The following is a 19300-nucleotide window of genomic DNA, read 5'->3' as shown; positions in this document are numbered from 1 at the left end:
TAGCTTTAAAAAAAGAAACTTAGTCTATACAAGTCTAGTCAGTACTTTACAGATTTTATACATTTGTTCTGATAATSTAGTTACAGTGGAAATAAATTAATYCCCTTATGARCAACAGGATKTTTATTAGCTAGTGGATTCATACACAGCCTTTAAACTACAGCTTTTGCCTGTACATTTGAAGTATATTGATACTTACATGCAGCCGGAAAATTACTTGGTAAATAGTAGAGGGGTTTCTTTTCTTTAGTGACTGTGAGAGGTACACAGTGGCTGGGGACATTGCTCTTTAAATGCTTGCAAAAAATATGCTGGGCTTTCCAGTGTGCACTTGCAAATACCATCCTTCAAAGAATAAAATGATACCTTAAGAAGCTGCTTTGGTTGCTATCCTTAAGTGAACATCCATTGTATTAATRCTTCTTGATTGTTCAGTATATAGTTATGCACCACCTTGTCATGGCAATTAAATGCATTTTTGGCTTTAAAAAAAAAAACCCATAAATTTGAGTGGGTACTTCTGTCTTAGCCCAAAAAATCAAAAATCAAAAAAATCAAAAATCAATCTGTTTGCTACTTTTCAAACTTACTGATCATCATGGCTATATTGAGCCAGTGCATCAAATATGAATGTGTCTCATCTGTGGAATCTGTATCCTTGTGTTACTTTTTCTGGGCAAACTCAGGAAAAAAATTGCTGATCTTGGATCTTATTTCTTCCAAAGAGCTTACAGCTCTTTTGGACTGYGGCATATTCCATCTTCTTTCACTCAGCTTGTGTGACTGTAAGAGAACAGAAGGGAAAGTTCCTGTTCRTTTGCTGCCTGTATGTCTTTGAATATGCAGCTGGATGGCAAATTGTGCTTCGTCTTGAGAACTTTGAAATTAGAGAATTGCAAATATGTCTTAACTTTTAATTTTGTCTCCTATGCTTGCTGAAGAATCTGCATTAAAAATATAAATACTAAGCAGCTGCTGATTATGACRCTGGGCTGAATTCTGACATTTAGTGAATTGAGAGTTAATGTCAAAATGGCATTCTGTTTCAAGAGACTAATAACTGTTTTTTCTTGTGGACACTTGTGTTTATCAAGGTCAGCTGGTTTTCTCGGAGTCTTGAGTCCGCAAGATTTAATTCTCATACCTTATTTGTGTCTGTCTTGAATATATTGTTTTTGAAAGAGCAAGTCATGGCAGGGGGAAATGTCTTTCCTCCAGGCAGTGATGTCATGAGACATCCCTGTTGAAAAGCAGTCTTATTCTAGATATGCCCAATATTACAAGGTCACTGTTAGGTATTCTTATTCAATCACACTTTCTTGGGGAAATAAAAGCATGTGTAGATGTAGTCCTAAAAATCCAAGTTTTGAAAATTTGGCTAAATCTGTGCTTGGGGTTTTAGTCAAAACCTTTTGTGCCAAATGAAATGTAACAAGTTGGATGCTATCAGTGGAGTTTGATCAGTCTAACGCATCTGTTCTTTTCAAGATAGTCCTGTTCTTGCTTCAGCTATTTATGACTTTAGTGATGCTTTGTCTACCATTTTTCTGTTGTTTCTCATCAAAGAATGCCTYAGGCATTCCCCATGTGTGGATATCTCAATCTAGCTTCTGTAAGAAATGCAAAATTTTTGTGATGAAACATTCAGTTTTCTCCCCAAGCCTCACTGATTAACTAGATGGTTCTGATATTGCTGTTAATATTCCTACCTTGTTTTGTCTGCTGAGGGTTTTTTCCCCTCTTACATTTCATTAACAAAAGGCTCCAAACTTGAGTTTCACACACTGTTTTGATTCCATGTTTGCATATTCTTTAAATGAAGTTTATGGCCTGGRCTTCAAGCTGTAGGATTAGCTTTTTAAAAATGTGTTTAATGCTTCTGAACATATTTACAAAACCTTTTGGTTTACGTTTACTACATACATGTAACAGCATGGTAAGAATTTAACAGTTTTCTTAGACTYTGTTAGCAGCCTTGGTAGCTGATAGCTCAGTGGTCCAGCTTTGAATTTGCCTCACTTCCCATGCTGAGTGCTTCTTCATGGATCTGTTTCAGGCACTCTAGGGCCAGCGTATTTTACATGCCTTCAGCCCATCCAAKTTACCTCTCCTTGCTGTCTTGCACAGTTTGAATCCCCAATTTTCTCTTGTAACATTCCCCCAACCTGATACTGTCATGGAGTTATCAAAGTGCCAAAAAAGGCAATTTGAAAGTGAAYATTCTATTCATAGTTTTGTTTCCTTTTTGTTCTTGAACATTTTCTGGTGTCAGATGGACTTCCTCAAGGCAAAAATTGCTTTCTACTTAATGGAGAAATACAAGAAATTTTTGAATAATCTRCTCTTTAAGCTGTAAGAGTAAGTGCTTAAAATTAAAAACTCCGTAGCTAAAAGAAAAAAAAATCCTTGAAGTGGTCTTTTTTTTGGAGAATGGGGTATGTAGTGTACAAAGTTGGGTTGCATGCACTCAGTGTTAGCCTTTACAGTTTTGTCAGTTGCTTTGAAAAATAYGTAGATGATAATTCTGTATCCAGTTGCTTTTGAGTGCTTTAAGCCTCGCTACAATAGATAGAGAAAATCTTAATTCCATTCTTGAATGCATGCCCTTAAAAATGCAATAATTTTTTAACTGACCCATAGAGGAGGATAGCAAGAGGCCTTTTCTTTGTATTCTATCTTGAGCTTAGATAACATGTGCAGCAGTCATGCAGGGATAAATGGAACTTTTTTAATGCCATCATAAATGTGATAGAATGGGTTTGAAAATATCTGCACCTTAACTAACTTACTAATTTAGCATTGAGTAATGGTCATAGAAGCTAGTCACTGTTTTCAGTCCAATATAATTTTATTTTATTATATATATCTGCCTTAAGAAAGGCAGATACTGGCAATTTTCTGTAAATGYCATGAAACACAGATCCCTGGAATAGACATTGTTGGTTTAAAGGCTAAAGCTATGTTAATTCCTGGAGAAGAAGAGGCTCAGGKWGGACTTYCAGGCAGTTGCAGAGAGCAGTAAAGGAGGCTGTGGCCGGGTGGGGCTCAGCCTCTTCTCCTAGGCAGCCAGTGACAGGATGCTAGGACTTGAATGCAAGCTGTGCCTGTAGAGATTTAGGTTRGACATTAGGAGGAATTYCTTTKCAGAAAGGGTGATCAGACRTTGGAATGGCCTGCCCAGGGAGGTTGTGGAGTCACCGTCCCTAGAGGTGTTTAAGGAAAGACTGGACATGGCACTCAGTGCCATGGTCTSTTTGACCTGGTGGTCATAGGTTGGACTTGACGATCTCAGAGGTCTATTCCAATGTAACTGATTCTGTGATTCCATGATTTGTTTGTTCTTACCATTTCTCAAGTTGAAGAAAAAAGCTCTGCTGATATTTGGAGATAAATCCACAAACAGGCTTTGGGAAATGTATGTGTAGYTCTTCCTGGAATCCACTGCTTTTAGTGTTTCTGAAACCTAAATGGTCTCAAATGGGGAGGTACTGGTGTGCTCCTTACCTGGGACTCCTGTGGCCAGTGCCATCTCTTGTTGAGATGGGCAGTGGGGTTGTCCACATCTGAGGACAACAGGTCCTGGCTTCCCATGAGGCTGCTGACTGCTCAGTGTGGGGATATGCTTTGTTCCCTGAAAACAAAAGAAACTTGTGCAGGAAATCTGATCCCACATAGAGCTTCCTTTAGGTTTTGTTTCTGAATTTTATTACTTAAAATGAGAAGGGCATATTTGAGCTCTCAAATTTTGCTCTTTACATACAATTTAATGTACCTTGAATAAATTTATCTGAAAGCTCTAGTTTAGTCCATTTTCATCCYACACACAGTTTAATGCATGTATGTAAATGCCTTTTCAAGGGCACAAAAGCATGTTGCRTCATGGTATTTGAAGGTAAATCCAAGTTTAGGTAGCAAATCAAAATGGAAAGAGCAGTGTTAACTTTTTTTTTGGAGCATTGCCAGTGAGGGTTCTGCATCAGCATTTCATGGTCCAATATTTTCAATGTTTTTTTTTTTCCACCTCTTCCCCTATGTGTGAAATTTCAGCAGATTGTTATGCAAAGCAGTTTTGTGTCTCAGTGTGACTGGGGAGACAGCTGTTCGGCCTAATGAGGAGTGCGAGCACCACAGCATTTCTGGTGATTGAGACCCACGGAGGGAGCGGGATGTTCGAGGCCAGGCAGTGGTGTGTGGTGAGGAAGTGCCACGCTGTCAGCTGGAAGTACACGCTCGGCTGCTCCCTATGACAAGATAAATGAGTTTTGCTGAGGTTTGGCGGAGGCTGAAGCTTTTTTGGAGAATAGTTGTAGCACACCAAACTCCCTGTGGGACCCACAGTTTGAAGTGTCATAAGACTGCTTCCTCTTTGCTTGTTTCTCTATTTTTTTGTTTTTAATGTCCTACAATACCTGTCATCTTTCTGAGTTATTAAAAATCTAATGTCTTCTAGCATTCAATTAACATGGGGGCTTATGATCTTTTGTTGACACTTTTTATTAATTTAGCCAAGGGGATGTTAACCAGAGGTTTATGGGTTAGCATAAACTGAAGACTAATACAAACAAAAATTAAACCTAGCCACATGAMAACAGAGGGAAAAAGCTTTTAATTTTTGTGATATAGATAGGGTTAYGGAGACAATGCTTTTGAAAGGTTGTTTATTTTGCTGCTTCTGTTAACTTCTTTCTTCCTACACAGACTTTGTTTCCCTTTCTTTCTTTYAACCATCCACCTTTAGTTGGGCTGAAATYCTGGTTTAGTTARGAAGTGGCCTTTCTTTTTGTTGCWWTTTKKTTTWAWTTWAAAAAACYAACACAAAACCAAGAAAAACAATTTGTGAGATGCATCTGACATATTAAGAGATGCCTCAGCTGGAATATCAGAGGAGACAGAATGTGATTTGTACTGCATAAGAAAATCTATGAGTTTGGCCGCTGCTCATGTTTTAAGTCAGTAGTGGTGAGCATGTTTTTGAATTTAGATGCATGTGATTTTTWAAAAATATTAAATCAGTATGTTCCACTTAAAAAAAAACAAACAAAAAAAACCAAAAAAAAAACCATTTGGTCTTTACTCAGATGACAGTGAAGTGCTGATAACCCTCCCTAAAGTTGTCAGGTTTGTGAGAATGATACTATTTTGGCCTTTCTACACTTATTGTTAAGTTACTTAAAACTTCAAGCCTTGCAATCTTATTTTAAAAATAAGCTATCTTAGTGAATTGAKTGCTCCCTGAGAAGAGTTATGCTTAATTTTTTTAAAAGCACAGGGAGTGTYATGCCGAAATCCATGTACTGTGTACTGTACTGTGTACTGTACAATCCATGTACTTTACTGGAACCAAAATTCATCATCAACACTGGGTTMAGTAAGAAGTGCTTTTATATTTAGCCATCAAATTCAAAGTTTCTTATGTAAAAGATTGTTTTCATMGTCCCATGTGCTTGCAAATAGTGTACACCTCCATCTGAAGTGCCTTGCTGGGCTGAGTGAGGATGAATGGGGAGCTAAGACCACTGAACACCTTTAAAGTTGTCGCTAAAAACAGACCAGCAGCCTTCCCTATGCCTTTCTGTCACTTGCCCTATTTCCAGAGARCTACAACAGAATTTTATTGCATTTTTATTTTACAAAATTTTGCTTACTGTACCCATTAATATCTGAACAGTTAAGCTGAAAAGAGTAAGTTAAGCTGGAAGGGATTTTGTTATCTTTTGAGAGTCTTCGTAGGAGCAGAAAGGATTGAGCTAACCTAGGGTTGGCATTCTGTTTTCCTGGCAATAGTTTTGAATGTTTTCATTTTAAAAATGATAAATCTAAGGATTAGAGAACCTTATGTGGTCAAAAAAACTTAACCATGTTTGAAAGTGATAAATGATAAAGCAAAACCAGTATGAGATCAAAGAAGCTGGAAAGCTCTTTAAAGTTTTGGAAAAAGGCATCCTAAAGTTGAGGGTTATTTTAAGACAGTTTCACAACATATTCCAGCTGTAATTGGAATAAAATGTATGATGGGAAAATAGATCAGATTTGTTTGTTGGCAGCAGAATACTAAAGTGCAGTATATTCACTCACTTGGAGATTTTCTGTGACTTGAATTCCTAATGCTGTTRTGTGCTAGGAAACCTCCCAATGTGTGTGCAAATTATGGAGACTGAATAGAGAATTTTAAACTTATAAACATTGTTTCAAATGTATTGCAGCAGTATATAGTTTAGTGAAAGCCTGAAATATTTTTCTGAGGTATTTTGCAACTTGTATAAAGAGCTAGTGAGAAGTGCAGATGTTGGTAAATTTAAAGGTGGTCGGGCTGGCAGAAGACAAATTTTGTGTTAAGAACATGCCAGCTGTATTGTGCAGCAGCTTGACTGCATGAGTGAGTCTTCTTCCCAAATGTGAAGRTGCCTGATGAAAGAGACTCAGCAGTTGTGGCCTTCATGTATGTTTTAACTTTTTGACTTTTTGTTCATGAAGTCCAGAAGATTAGTCAAAGATCTCCTGGTTCTTACTGTAATCATCTCCCTGGTGGCCTAGCTGCACTCTAATAATGTGTTAGGAAACTTGGTATCATGAATGAAGTGGGCCTTCATCCTAATTAAAACTTAATTTGGTGTCAATTTAAATTAAGAGGCTTGCAAAAACTGGTCCATTGTGACCTGGCTTGTGCTAATCTCAATCAGCAGCTTGGATAGGACATGAATTCAAATTTCTGCAGAACAACTAAAGTGACAGCAGCAACTGACAACTTAAATTAAAATTACTAAATTCTAAGAAATTGATGTGCCTGACCCAAGTTTTACAAGATAGGTCATTAAATCAAATCTATRGAAACAGAACTGAGAAACCTTCCCTAATGATTGTAAGGAGAGACAAAAATGCTTTGTTAGTACATTATGTGGGCAGAAAATAACTGTCTTTGAGYTGGGAATTGACAGTTACAATGAAAATAGTAGTACAAAAGCTTTTAWTTGGTTAATTTGATGTAAAGGTAAAATATTTAAAAATAATCATAGAATTGTCATGAAAATTGTTCATTTGAGCCCAGTATATTGATGATACATTGTTATCTAAAGCTGTAAAATACAAAATAAAATTCCAAAATGAAATTCTTTGTAAAATATCTTCTGGAAGTAATATGTTGCATTTTCAATTGCTAGCAATATTCTCATAAGTCTTTCTCTGACTGCCCTTGTGCATTTCTAGTCATAATGGGTAAAATTTGAACAACTGTATGGTTGTGTTCTTACTACTTGCCATTTTTTATCTGATTCTCAGGCTGCTTGTAAAACAGGAATAGAAGTCACAATTAGAGATTGTTGGATTGCTGTAGTTTGATARTAGAGCTATACTGGAGTCCCTGTGTGTGGATTACAGCACATTTGTGTGTGTGTACTAAAGAGCGTAAGTTACATCTCAGGTGTTGGGAGCCTCCTCAGTGTCTGTGCAGTTGATGACAAATGTCTGGGGTAGTTCTACAGAAATCTTTGCATGGAAACAGAAAAGCTTGACTACTACTCTCAAATCCTTAAGAAGCAGATTTGTACTCTGTGCTATTAATTCAGTTGGGGTTGTGTGATAAACCTATGGGATATTAGTGCAGAACTTAAAAAGTGAATTATGATTTCAAGACTGGGCATGTTTAGCTTGTATCAGGATCAGTGGAATATGAAAGATGCCTCCAGAATGAGTCTCTGCTGTTGGGCTGCTTCTCGTAGCATTTGGGCCTGTCAAGCCTGTTCACCTTAGGTGAATCATAGCTTCTTGTAACAATACATTTTTTAAAATTCAAAAATATCCATTTCCAGTTTTGATACTTCAGATTACTTTGCTTAAAAAAATAGGAAAGGCAAGTTACATGTGTTAAAGGAAACACAGGACCAGAAACTAAAACTTTAAATCAGATGCTAGTTTARTAAAGAAGTTTAAAGCCTGATATCTTTATCTTTACTCTTGATTGTTTAGCACTGTGACATCTGCAGTTTTCACTGTGGGAGACAATGTTGTTTCTGGTAGTGATGACCGTACAGTAAAAGTCTGGGATTTGAAAAACATGAGATCTCCTATTGCAACAATCCGCACAGATTCTGCAGTCAACAGGTAAATACATCTCTGTTTTACTTATTTCATGCTTTCTTAATGAATTCTTTTTTTTTTCACATGTGGGAATGGTTTAAAGCTGTGCCACAGAGGTTTAGACTGGACCTTTCTTACCTGAGGGGGTGGTCAAATCCTGGAACAGGCTTCCTAGAGAGGTGGTTGATACTGCAAGCTTTCCAGTATTTAAAACATATTTGGACCTTAATAACTTTCTTTGAGCTTTGATCAGGCCTGAATTGGTCAGGCAGCTGAACTGGATGATTGTTGAGGTACCTTTCAACTGAAAAAGTCTATTCTATTAGTTCACTGAATATACATTTAATTTTTGTCCCTGAAATTAAAATTGAAATTTGTAAGAATTTGGAAAATGCCTGAAGTGGTTTTACAAAATGCTGGTGTAGTCAACATTAATTTTCAGTAAATACATAGTATTGTTTTCAGAAATCTTCTGTAAGGGATGCAGRTGTTAAGGCTGTCTGAGGATCTACTACAGTAGAAAATACCTTAATGGTTCAATATTTTTTTCTCTTTCTATTTATGAATTCCAACCAGGAAAAATTCAGCTGCGTCCCTTCCGTGAGCCTAAATTTGTCCTGTCAGTTTCTATTTGCCAGGCTCATTGTTTCCTACACAGCCTGCTTTTGTCTCTTCTCTGCAGGATTAATGTGTGTGTTGGCCAAAGAATCATYGCCCTCCCCCACGACAACCGGCAGGTTCGATTGTTTGACATGTCAGGGGTGCGGCTGGCACGGCTCCCTCGCAGCAACAGACAGGTAATGCAGAGCTACACCTTTAGTGTGCCTGTCCTTCCCTCATGCAAGGTTAAAAGTGGGATTTGGTCTCTCTAGCTTAAACTGAGCAAATGCTGAATGACACTTGTCTGAATAAATATGCTATTGTTAGTTATTAAAAATAACCAACATGCAAATATGAAACATCTTAAACCTTTAAATAGGAGCTGGAAATGGTGTTTCAAATGGATGTCATCATAATTTCTCCCCTTACTAAAGTGAAATACTTGTCTTCCTTCTCTGTGAAATGGAAAAAGTGTGTAAGAGCTTTTCAGCTTTTTTTTTTTCAGCTGTGTTAATGTCTTGATGTGAATTGTGTCAGAAAAATGGCTCACCATGAGTTTAATGGTGTTTTATTTGGGTTTTTTTTTTTTTTTTGTAATTACACAGTGTTCTAATTTATTTATTTATTTCGGGCTAGATGGGGCTCTGCATAACCTGGTTTAGTGGAAAGTGTCCCTACCCATGGCAGGAAGGTTGGAACAAGATGATCTTTAAGGTCCCTTCCAACCCAAACCATTCTGTGATTCTGTAATACAGAAACACAGAAGGAAAAGAGAGGGCCAGCTTTATGAGCTCACCTTGTATGATTTGATGATAAATTTAATTTTTTTTCTTCTGTGCTTATGCATGTACATTCTAGACATATTGTATCACATAATAAACCATCCTTGTTGCTGCCATCAAATTTTGTGCATTTGTGGTGCTATTTGGCATGGCAAGCATCGCTAATGGAGCAAATCAGACTAAGTGAAATTAATGGGATTATGTCASTTAAATAGGCCTTTTTCTGGGTTGATTCAGCAGTTCTTGACAGAATTTTGGAAGCAGTTTTAAGACTTATTTAATCTTTTTTAGTTTTTTTTTCTAATTTAGGTGGGTTTTTTAGTTAATTGCAGTCTTTGGAGGGATTGTGTGTGTGCATGTATTTTTTTTTTCTTTAGTAGTTCCATTTAGGCTTACTCTACAAATCCCAGCAATTTWAAATTTTTTTTTTTTTAACTTGAATGTTGGTCAGAACCCTCTTTTGGACATTGTTGTTACTTTTGGACTATTTTCCTCGGTAAGACATTCTCCTGCTGCAGTATTATCCCTTSTGAATTATGAATGTTACAGGCACTAAGTCTTGCAGGCTTGTTACAAGCTAGTTGCCATCAAGTAGTTCCTTATTTTAAGATTGCTTTTATAAATAAAAATTCTAAAATCAAAATTTGCTTTGCTTTTGTCAATAAAATGTAACTAGATAGCAAATAGACCTTGGAAAATTCAAAAGTTTTGATGCAAGTTTTTGTAGGGTTCTGTTCCTCTGGGTCCAGTGCTGATGTTAAGGAATCTCACCATTGTAAAGACTTTTACCTTACAGGTGAAGGTAACCATGGTCTTTAGGATGCTCAAGGACTATTTGCAAAGAGTAGGCTGAGCACTGGCAGGTTTGCATTTTGAGTTGCAGTGAGTTGTTGTCTTAGCAGTTCCCAAATCCATGTCCTAACGGTGCTGTCTCCCATGCTGTGGCAGGGGCACAGGAGGATGGTGTGCTGCTCTGCCTGGTGCGAGGACCATCCCATATGCAACCTCTTCACGTGTGGSTTTGACCGTCAGGCCATCGGCTGGAACATCAACATCCCTGCTTTGCTACAAGAGAAATGAAATGCTGAAAGAGTTTGTACATTTGTGTTGCTGTGGACTTCTACACCTGAGCAGGCTTTTCTGAACACTGGTCTGCTGTTGCTGTAAAAGCTCTTCCATGAGAGGAGACTTGAGCAAATGTTGTTCTTGTTACCACATTGTGCACAGTTTGCATGGGTTGTACAGAAAATGTGATTTTTTAAAAATTAGTTTGTCTTGTGTATGAACTTTTATATTTTGGCATCCAYTGGTCAAAATGTTCACTGTTGCATAGAGCACATAAATGTTCATAAGTTATTTAGCATTTAGTAGTTACACAGTAGGGCATTACATTTGTGACATAAATGTGAAACTTATGTAATTACTGTAGAGAGTGTATACAGTCTGTTACGTTTTTCCATGACTCTACATATCTGCCTTGTGTTAAAAGGAATCTGCAGGGCTAAAACTTTGAAATGAAGTGTGAATTTCACTTAGTTGTATGATTGTAAACATTTTCCTGTTTGCATCTGATCTGAATACTTTTTTTAGTGCTGCGGTATAGTGCAACTTCAGCTCCATTTTTATTCCAGTTACTAGAGAAATGGTAGATTTGAGAAGGAAAATGCAAGAAACTTGTAGTGAGTATAGACTGCCAGGTTTATTTGTAATGCTTTTTGTACTTTTTATTTTGAAAAAAGAAAAAGATTAATTCTGCCCTTCTTATATAAAGTGATTCTGAAACCTCACTGCATTTCATACTAGCAAAAATCCAGAATATTATGATTCTAATCACTGAAATCTAGTCAAGCAAATTCTGAAGCACTTTAGTTTATAGCTATTGTTATAAACCATTTATGAAAGTTTGACTTTACCAGTGAATGTGAGCTAACCTTTGTAAAAAGGATTCATTCCTTTTGGTGGTCTGCCCAGAAAGGAAATAGTTTTTTTTGGGGTTGATGTTTTTGTTTATGTACCTACAGTAAGTATACTTTAAACTGTGTTCAGTTCCCATATTTTTATTTTGAGCCAGCAATACAAAGTAAATGAGTACTACCTCAAAAATGAATGTCAGTCAGGATGCATCGAATCTCTCTGTAGCCTAGAAAAACGCACTTTTGGTCTCTGGCTGAAGTACTGTCTCTGACAGGAGAGGAAAGACAATCATACTACATGTGATCCTTAAGATAGTTAACACATAAAGCTAGTGGAGCAATAGAATAAATCAACATCATTTGTCACCTTTCTGTTCTCAGCCATGGCAGGGGCGCTGCAGTCCCTGTCCTGTTCCAAAAGGGGTGATTAACATACCTCTCCCTTCTTTCTCCTAAATGATCTTACTCTGGTTTTGCTCCTCACTGTGTTTAGCTGTTTTTGCACTGGCAGTGGGGTGTTACGCTGCAGCTGCTGATGATAGCAGTAGATGCAGGTGGCAGCTGGTGTCTTTGAAAGAACGGAAAGGCTGCTTCAGACAGACCCTTGTTTTTGGCTAAAGGGAGATGCTGCCCCTGACTGTCTGACATATCACAGTATCAGATGAAGGGTGAGGGTAAGGAAGGGTTCACTCTGACAGTGGAAATCTTGGGGTTTATGGTGAATTGGCAGAARCATTAGGAGCTTTCTATCTCATCGTCATGATTCTGTGCAACTACAGCTGTGCTTGTGTCCTCTAATGCACTGTTTATAATGACATTAAGACATGTGTTAGCTGGTTCTCCTGTTTAATAACATTTATGTGGTGTGGGAATACAGTGGGATGGGATGGGATAATGCATCAGTGAGGAACAGAAGAAAAACGGGTCCTAGACACAGTTTTGGACTGTAACGTTAAGGAAACTCAAAATATTTAATGGCGAGTACATGTAGTATCTTTATAGTACAGGTCATCATAGTAGTTTGGTCCTCTGTTTTTTTCTGTTGAGGGTTATTTTTTTTTGAGACAGAAGATACACAACTGTGTTGAAATAATCTTAAATACTAAACCTAGTGAGGTTGCAGAAAGCAGCTGCAGAGTTTTAAGTCTTCTGATCATAAGAGTTAAAGAATGGTGTCAATGTTTATTTTCACTTTTTTTTTCCTCTGGGTTTTTAACTCTGGGTTAAAGCCATTTGATKTTGTGTTACAGGCTTTATTTCTTGAAAAAACAAGACTCACTTTCTTTTAGTTGGTAACAGAGAGAACTTTACAAAGGTTTATGCTGTTTAAAAAARGAGAAGAATGTGTGGCCAGTACAAGCAGTTTCTCCAGCATGGCCTGCATATAGTGTCTTGAACAATGGCTCTCCTTTATTACCTGAGGCRGAGGAGAGGGTCACTGGTTTTGGTCCTGCTAAACTAAAGTGTCTAAGCTTCTCTCATACATATGTAATACAGGACCACTGGACTCTATGCAGTTTAATCATTGCTGCAAACTTTTTATATCACCAGAGGGACCATCCTCTGGCACCAGGAATGGGTGATTACATGGTTTCATTTTGAAAAAAAATCAACCAAATAAGGTGCTAGAGCCACGTTCTTATGAGCAGGCTACTACTCAAATCAGCTGAACACTGAACTGTCACTTAGCTTAGTTTTCTATGCTGTACTGAAGGGTAAGCCAAACTGCCGTTCCCCTTGAAGCAAAACGTGAGCAGGAGTAGTGAATAATACTACATTGCTTAAATATGTGGAAAACATTTCATGGYTCTAAATGTTCTTAAGAGTGTTTTTTCAGCACTGAACAATGTCCAGCATTTCATTAAATGGAGAGGAGTTGCAGTTATAGTTTCAGTATTGTGCAGAATTTCACAGAAAACTCATCACTGGGCAAAACCAAGCTTCTGTGTCTTTCTCTCAAGCAATGCACATCTTTTTTTCACAAAGTTTGTATGTACTTTACAATCAGAAAGATCTGGAATGAAACATCTTCTTTGTTGCCTAAATCTGTGAAAACTACCTTTTGGGGAAAGAATTTATAAGTTATGTGGAACCACTTTTTATTATTCTGCTAATTTGTTTTTAGATGTAAAATGGTTTTCTTCATTACAATTCAAAATGCATTAAAACATTCAACAATTTGTTTTTGCAATTTGCTGTTCTTCTGTGTTGCATTAAGGTTGCTATTGATGTCAGTATTTCAATTTGTTTGTAGTCAAAAGATCTTCCTATCCACTTTTCACTCTTTTCTGCTCAGAAAGTGTGTTTCTGAGGCATTGATGTGCACAGTTTTGGAAAAGAAGGCCAAGTCTCTTTCTTACAGTAAGTCTTCTGTAGCATTAATGGTCATGCTGCCAGTAAAATATCTAGACTGAAAAGGTGTTCAGGACTGCATTTGTACTGTGTTCTCCACTTTTGTGTGGAAAAAAATTGTAATTGCATTTTGTTAGGCAGATTATGCAAAAGTCTCCATGTGTTTTTTCACACTGTTTTGCAAATTGACATTTTAAAATGAAATCTAAGCAAGTTTTTTTATGTTTAGAATWCATTGAAAGTATTGCTAAAATACTCTGGTGAGAAAAACCCACCATCAGTTTTTCTGTAGGTTAAAGTAAAGGTTGCGCCCATATTCAAACCACAACTGTGTTGCAATGGAACTCAAAGCACTTGGTGTTKTAGAAAGCCTTGCCCTTGGGTTTCAGAAGCCAAGGCAGAGTCCTGGCTGGTACCTGACTGCAGTACTTTGCTTTATGTGCGCGTTGTTCTCCTTCAGTGTGCATTAGGATCTCTCATTGCCACATTTGGAATTAATCAGGGGTGGTGGTGATATGGATCAAAAATGACCAGAGTTCCGGGGTTGAGATGGAATGCCAAACCCTGGGTTTTAGTTGTTTTTACCTGATTCAAATCAGGTCAGGCCTTACTGCCAACTGACTTAATATTTCTAATATTATTTTAAAACCATGACTAAATATCAGGCACAAATAGTGGTTTCAGGAGTACATCTGTGTTCAAACCTGAAGATGAGCTGCAGGAAAACTGCTTTGTCATGCACCATAGTTTGCTCTTTAGACYGGTATAGAAATTTTATTTAATGCTCTGTTGAGACCTGAGTATGTCACTGAAAAATTATTCAGCCTTGTGATATTTTTAAGGAGTGTTGTTACCTCTTCTAATTCCCATAGGTCAGAGTTTTCTGAACATAAGTGATTTGCAGGAGCTTACAGAGGAAATCCTGTTTAATTCAGACTGTAAATCCTGGTCAAAACATACCATGAACTGGGAGAGGTGTCATACTGGTGGGATTTTGTAGGTGTGCTGCTTGTCAGTTGTCCAAGTGAGAATATTCAGTACTACCAGGAGGGGCTGTTTCTCAGAGATGCAGGGTTGAGGCTGGTGAGTGTTGGCAGCATTGAACCCAAGTTCCTGAATTAGCAGCTTGGATGCCTCGTACAAGCTTGGGGACTTTCTGGCATGGTTCAGCATGCCATGTAGAAGTTAGAATTCAAGMGTTCAGACTTACTGCTGGAAAATGACTATGATGCAAAGTGTCAGTGGTGGCATGTACAATAGAATAGRGTTAATAGTAGGGGAAAAAAAAAGTTCTACCTTGAATTGTTTTGAAAATCGAAACTTCAGTCTGGCTGGTGACTGCTGTAGCAGAATGACACTATTGCATGCTAACTGTGTTGCTTGATTCTACCAGAAGCTTTATTTCCTTTGGTTGGAAACCGCACAATTCTACCACCAAGACTTGCCATACTTGGCATTTGCTTGAATTTAACATTAATTTTATGTGGTTCCCCTCTCCTACTTGCATTTTTGATCTTTTTCCTCTCCCCAGGGCAGAACAAATTTAGTTACGTCTTTATTTCAAAGCCCTGTACCAATGAAACAAGGCCACCCAGCAGCCCTGTGATGGGAGCTGAGAACTGACTGATCTCAGTGTGCATTTTACCATCATCATGATGTTTTATTAATTGTTCATATGAAAATTTTCAATAATGGAAGTTTCCTGAAGGCTATATGCATTAATGGCCTGGAGTCAGTGAAGGGTGAATCAAGTCTGTGCACCTTAACTGATGAGAGAAAATAGACTTGTAGTGATGTAGGTGACTTGAGGCTTTGGAAAGGAGCATAAAGTGATTTCAACTGCTACAGAAGAGTTCTAGAGAAAGACTTTTGCTTTAGTTTGGAGCTTCTGTGCTGTATGCAAGAGTGGTGACCCAGCATTTGAGAAGGAAGTAAGATTGTATGAGAAGCGTAAAGAGGCACATCTGTGGTGAAAGCATTCAGACTGCAGATGAGGYACATGGAGGAAGAATAATGAAGGGGAATGTGAAACTGGAATAAAATTGGGATAGCTGAGGGACACAGGTAGAGCAAAGTGGTTTGGAGGAGTGCACATCTAAAAGATGGAATTTATTAGTCAGTTGGGGATAAACTGCTGGGAAGTCAGTGTCTAGTGAATGCCCCTGACTTAGTAAGGAGAAGGGATAAGAGAGGTGGGAGCAGGACAGGCACAGCYTGCAAATGGGAAAGCAGCAGGACTGAGCTCACTGGGAAGTATGGATATTGGGATGTGCTTATAGCCAGAGCCTGGCATGGAAACAATTGGAAGTTAAAGATTTCCTCTGYATTTTTAAAAGCACTTGTTTCCATGTTCTTGCTTTGGCAGGAAAGCTTGTTGCATATATAGGGACAAATGTAATGTATATATTGAATTTTCTATTTTAAGTGTTGCAATGGTGTGGAGATCACTCATAGGGATGCATTCCTAGGATTACAAATGACAAAGATTTGTAATCTTAACAGAGGATTGCAGATGTTACATACAAGCTCCAGGTATGGAAGCAGGGCTTGTGGTTAATTAGGAATCACTCCTGGACTGGAAATTTCTTGAGGGAATAATCCATTCAGAAAAGGGAGATGATGTTTTGCACAATGCCTTTGAGAATACATTGCCAGTCCAGAAAGAACCAGAATGGTTTTGGTCGGAAGGGRCCTTTAAAGGCCACCTGGTCCAACCACCCCRCAGTGAGCAGGRACATCTCTAACTAGACCAGGTTGCTCAGAGCCCTGGCCAACCTGACCCTGAATTCCTTAAATCTACAACCTTCCTGAGTAGCCAACCTTTCTGGGCAGCCTATGCCAGTGGTTCACCACTGGCACAAGTGAAATTTTATAAAAACCTTTTTTCTTATATCTAGTCTAAATTGACCCTCTTAATTTAAAGTCATTATCCCTTGCCCTGTCACACCCAGGCTCTTCTAAAAAYTTTGTCTCCACCTTTCTTAGAGGCCCTGTTCAAGCACTGGAAGGTGCAGTATTTTAAACCTGAACCGTCTGAATTGATTAGGAAATCTCTCTAACCAAGCCAAAATAGAGGCATCCAATAAACAGATTATATCAGGAAGATACTGCTCTGTTTTCAKTAGTGTTTTAGTTCTGGGAAAGGCAGGAAAAAAAAAGGCAGGAAAGAAAAAAAAGGCAGGAAAAAAAAACCTGGCCTTTTCTTCAAATTTTCACCTTGTCGAGATGTTGAAATTTGACATTCTCCTTCACAAATCAAACTAAAAAAATGTATAGAAATTGGCTTCAGTGATCAAAATTCGGACTMCAGTTTGCCCCAATGACTTTGGCCAAAGTATACACCTTAAATAAAGACAGAATCAGTCTTACACAGAGGTGGCATTTTGATGGAAAAGAGAACAACTAACTGGCTGACTTCATCAAATTAATGTATGTTTACATACAAACTTATGTATGTTTAGCATTTAATACTTAAACTTTCTTCTTAACATGCATAATTTGGATAAAGACAGAAATCTCAATTTACTTCTTAGTCATTTTTTTTAAAACCTTATCTAAATCTTTGCTGTGTCACTGAGATCAACCCTGTAGAGATGCAAAACTGAACCTGAGTATTTTGCGGAACAATGTGTGTCCTCTGAGGCTGTAATCGCTGTAATATAGAAAGGTGAGTAATCCTAACGATAAGAAAAAGTAAATTCTGACACAGCACACAACAAAAACCACTGAATTCAGGTTGATGGTATGATAAAAACTTGAGGTACAGGATTAAGTGTTAGAAGGGAGAGAGATGAAGGAAAAGCAAAACTTTTCAGCAGCACTTTAAGGGTAGAGGGAGTAGTGGTGATATCATTATTAATTAAGATTGTTTTTCAGTGTGGATAATTACAGGACATGTTGYTTTGGCCTTTCGTGTTTTATGAAGCTTGTGAAAACTGTCTGTGCCAGAAGGCTGTCAGAATGTTGGATGCTGTTGTTGAGTGGTGCCACCTTCAGAAGTGCTGAGCTCCCATCAGCGTTCTGCGCAGTCTGGCGGGTGGTTGGTAGCTCGGAAAATCAGATTCATGGGCCTAAATATGGATCTAGAAACTTCATTTTAGCTGCCTGTTTTTGAAAATGATACCCTAATTTTGTATATATTTYATATTGCTGCTGAATTAATGAGCTGAAAAGTTCTTGGACACAGATGCATGGTTTACTGAAATATAAGAAAAGCAGGGAGATGATTTTCCCTCCCAAATTATATAGGGCTACTTAGAGTTTACTGTTGGAAAACTGAAGCTACATTGCATCAGTTCCAGCTATAACTACTTACTGCTCAGGGAATGAATATTTTCTTTCAGATGCTCATTTTTCATCTTGCAAAAATCTTACCAGTGCAGACATCATAGCATGAGCTTTCATAGCAAATGAAACTGGAGAATTAGCTGATTATATATGTGTATATATATTAAAAAAAAAAAAATTAAAATCCTAGGCATTTCTGTCATTATCAGAAAACCAGAGGAAATCAAAGCTGACTGTATGGCTCTGACCATCCAAACTGATGCTATTTTTCTGTGAAAACATGATGTTTTGTTAGCTCTCCYCTGTACTTACCTGAGGACACTACTGAATGCCCATCTGTAGTTGAGCTACCAAGAGGATCTTTGATGTCTAGAAATAAATGTGAAAACAGGAGGTGAYAGAGAAGGTACACACTTCTGTGTCCAGATATTTTTGGACCAGAAAATATAATTTCCTTGAACCACACAAGTGTACAGCATTTATTTGCCTTGGTGCAGGCACAGGACCTTGACCTTGCMTCTGAAATGTCATCAAATGAAACTTGGTTGTAACTTCTTGTACCAGCAGGAGATGGGCCTACCTTTTAAACCCTGAATTTTTGATTCTTCTTTTCTTTCTCATTGCAGCATCTTATGTCCATGCAGGTGTGTGTTTGCAGTAGTATTTTTAATGATTTTTTTTTGTCAAACTGGTGTGTTGCTTTTGAAAAGCATTCTGGCAAGATCTTAAAAGAAGAGGCTATAAACACATCAACTGAGAACAGTGAATTAAAGGAAAGTTTAAGAAYGAGCCCATTAGAGCCATATCCCTGTGGAGATTAGCTGTGGTCCACATAAAGCCAACAGTCATGAGAAAAAAAAAACAAGTATCAGCAGGCAAGACTGCCCAAAATCCTCAAGTTTTGCTGTGATGGAAAGAGACACAAGCAGGGAGAGCTACTTCTGGGGAATAAAACAAGAATGGGAGTTACTGGCAAGACACCCTGCAAGCCCAGCACCACAAGGGTTGCTCCTGTCCCGCAGATGAAGCTGTTAGACAGCAAGTGGGTGCTCACAGACACAAATATTGGAGGCTTCTCCTTCACAATTTTCAGGCTTCTCAGAACTTTGCAACCCTTCACATTTTTCAGGCTTCTGAGAACTTTGCAAGTTCCCTCTTCCCTCTTCCACCTCTTCACACCAGCTCTGTGCACTGTGCCAGGCTGTGTGGGAACCATGGGGACAGGAGAAGGTAGAGGAGAAAAACAAGGGATTTGCAAAGAGAATTGCCAGGATGAGGCACTGGACAGAAATG

The 19300-nt window shown here is 38.1% G+C and overlaps 1 protein-coding gene across 2 annotated transcripts in view; it reads left to right on the top strand.

The window, feature by feature from the left end:
• WDR37 (WD repeat domain 37) overlaps positions 1-13747 on the top strand; it is a 46958-nt gene extending 33211 nt beyond the window's left edge. For both annotated transcript variants that reach the window (XM_057382220.1, XM_057382219.1), the window contains 3 exons: positions 7963-8097; positions 8756-8870; positions 10404-13747. In XM_057382220.1, coding sequence (XP_057238203.1) covers positions 7963-8097; positions 8756-8870; positions 10404-10535 — 382 coding nt within the window. In that variant the 3' untranslated portion in view covers positions 10536-13747. The remainder of the gene's footprint in view (positions 1-7962; positions 8098-8755; positions 8871-10403) is intronic.
• Positions 13748-19300: the final 5553 nt, after the last annotated feature.

The sequence above is a fragment of the Malurus melanocephalus genome, unplaced genomic scaffold (genome assembly GCF_030028575.1).
Source record: "Malurus melanocephalus ecotype Western Australia unplaced genomic scaffold, MMel_1.1 scaffold_556, whole genome shotgun sequence".
Taxonomy (NCBI): domain Eukaryota; kingdom Metazoa; phylum Chordata; class Aves; order Passeriformes; family Maluridae; genus Malurus; species Malurus melanocephalus.
The sequence above is the reverse complement of the archived record's forward strand: the minus strand, read 5'-3'. Positions and strand labels throughout refer to the sequence as shown.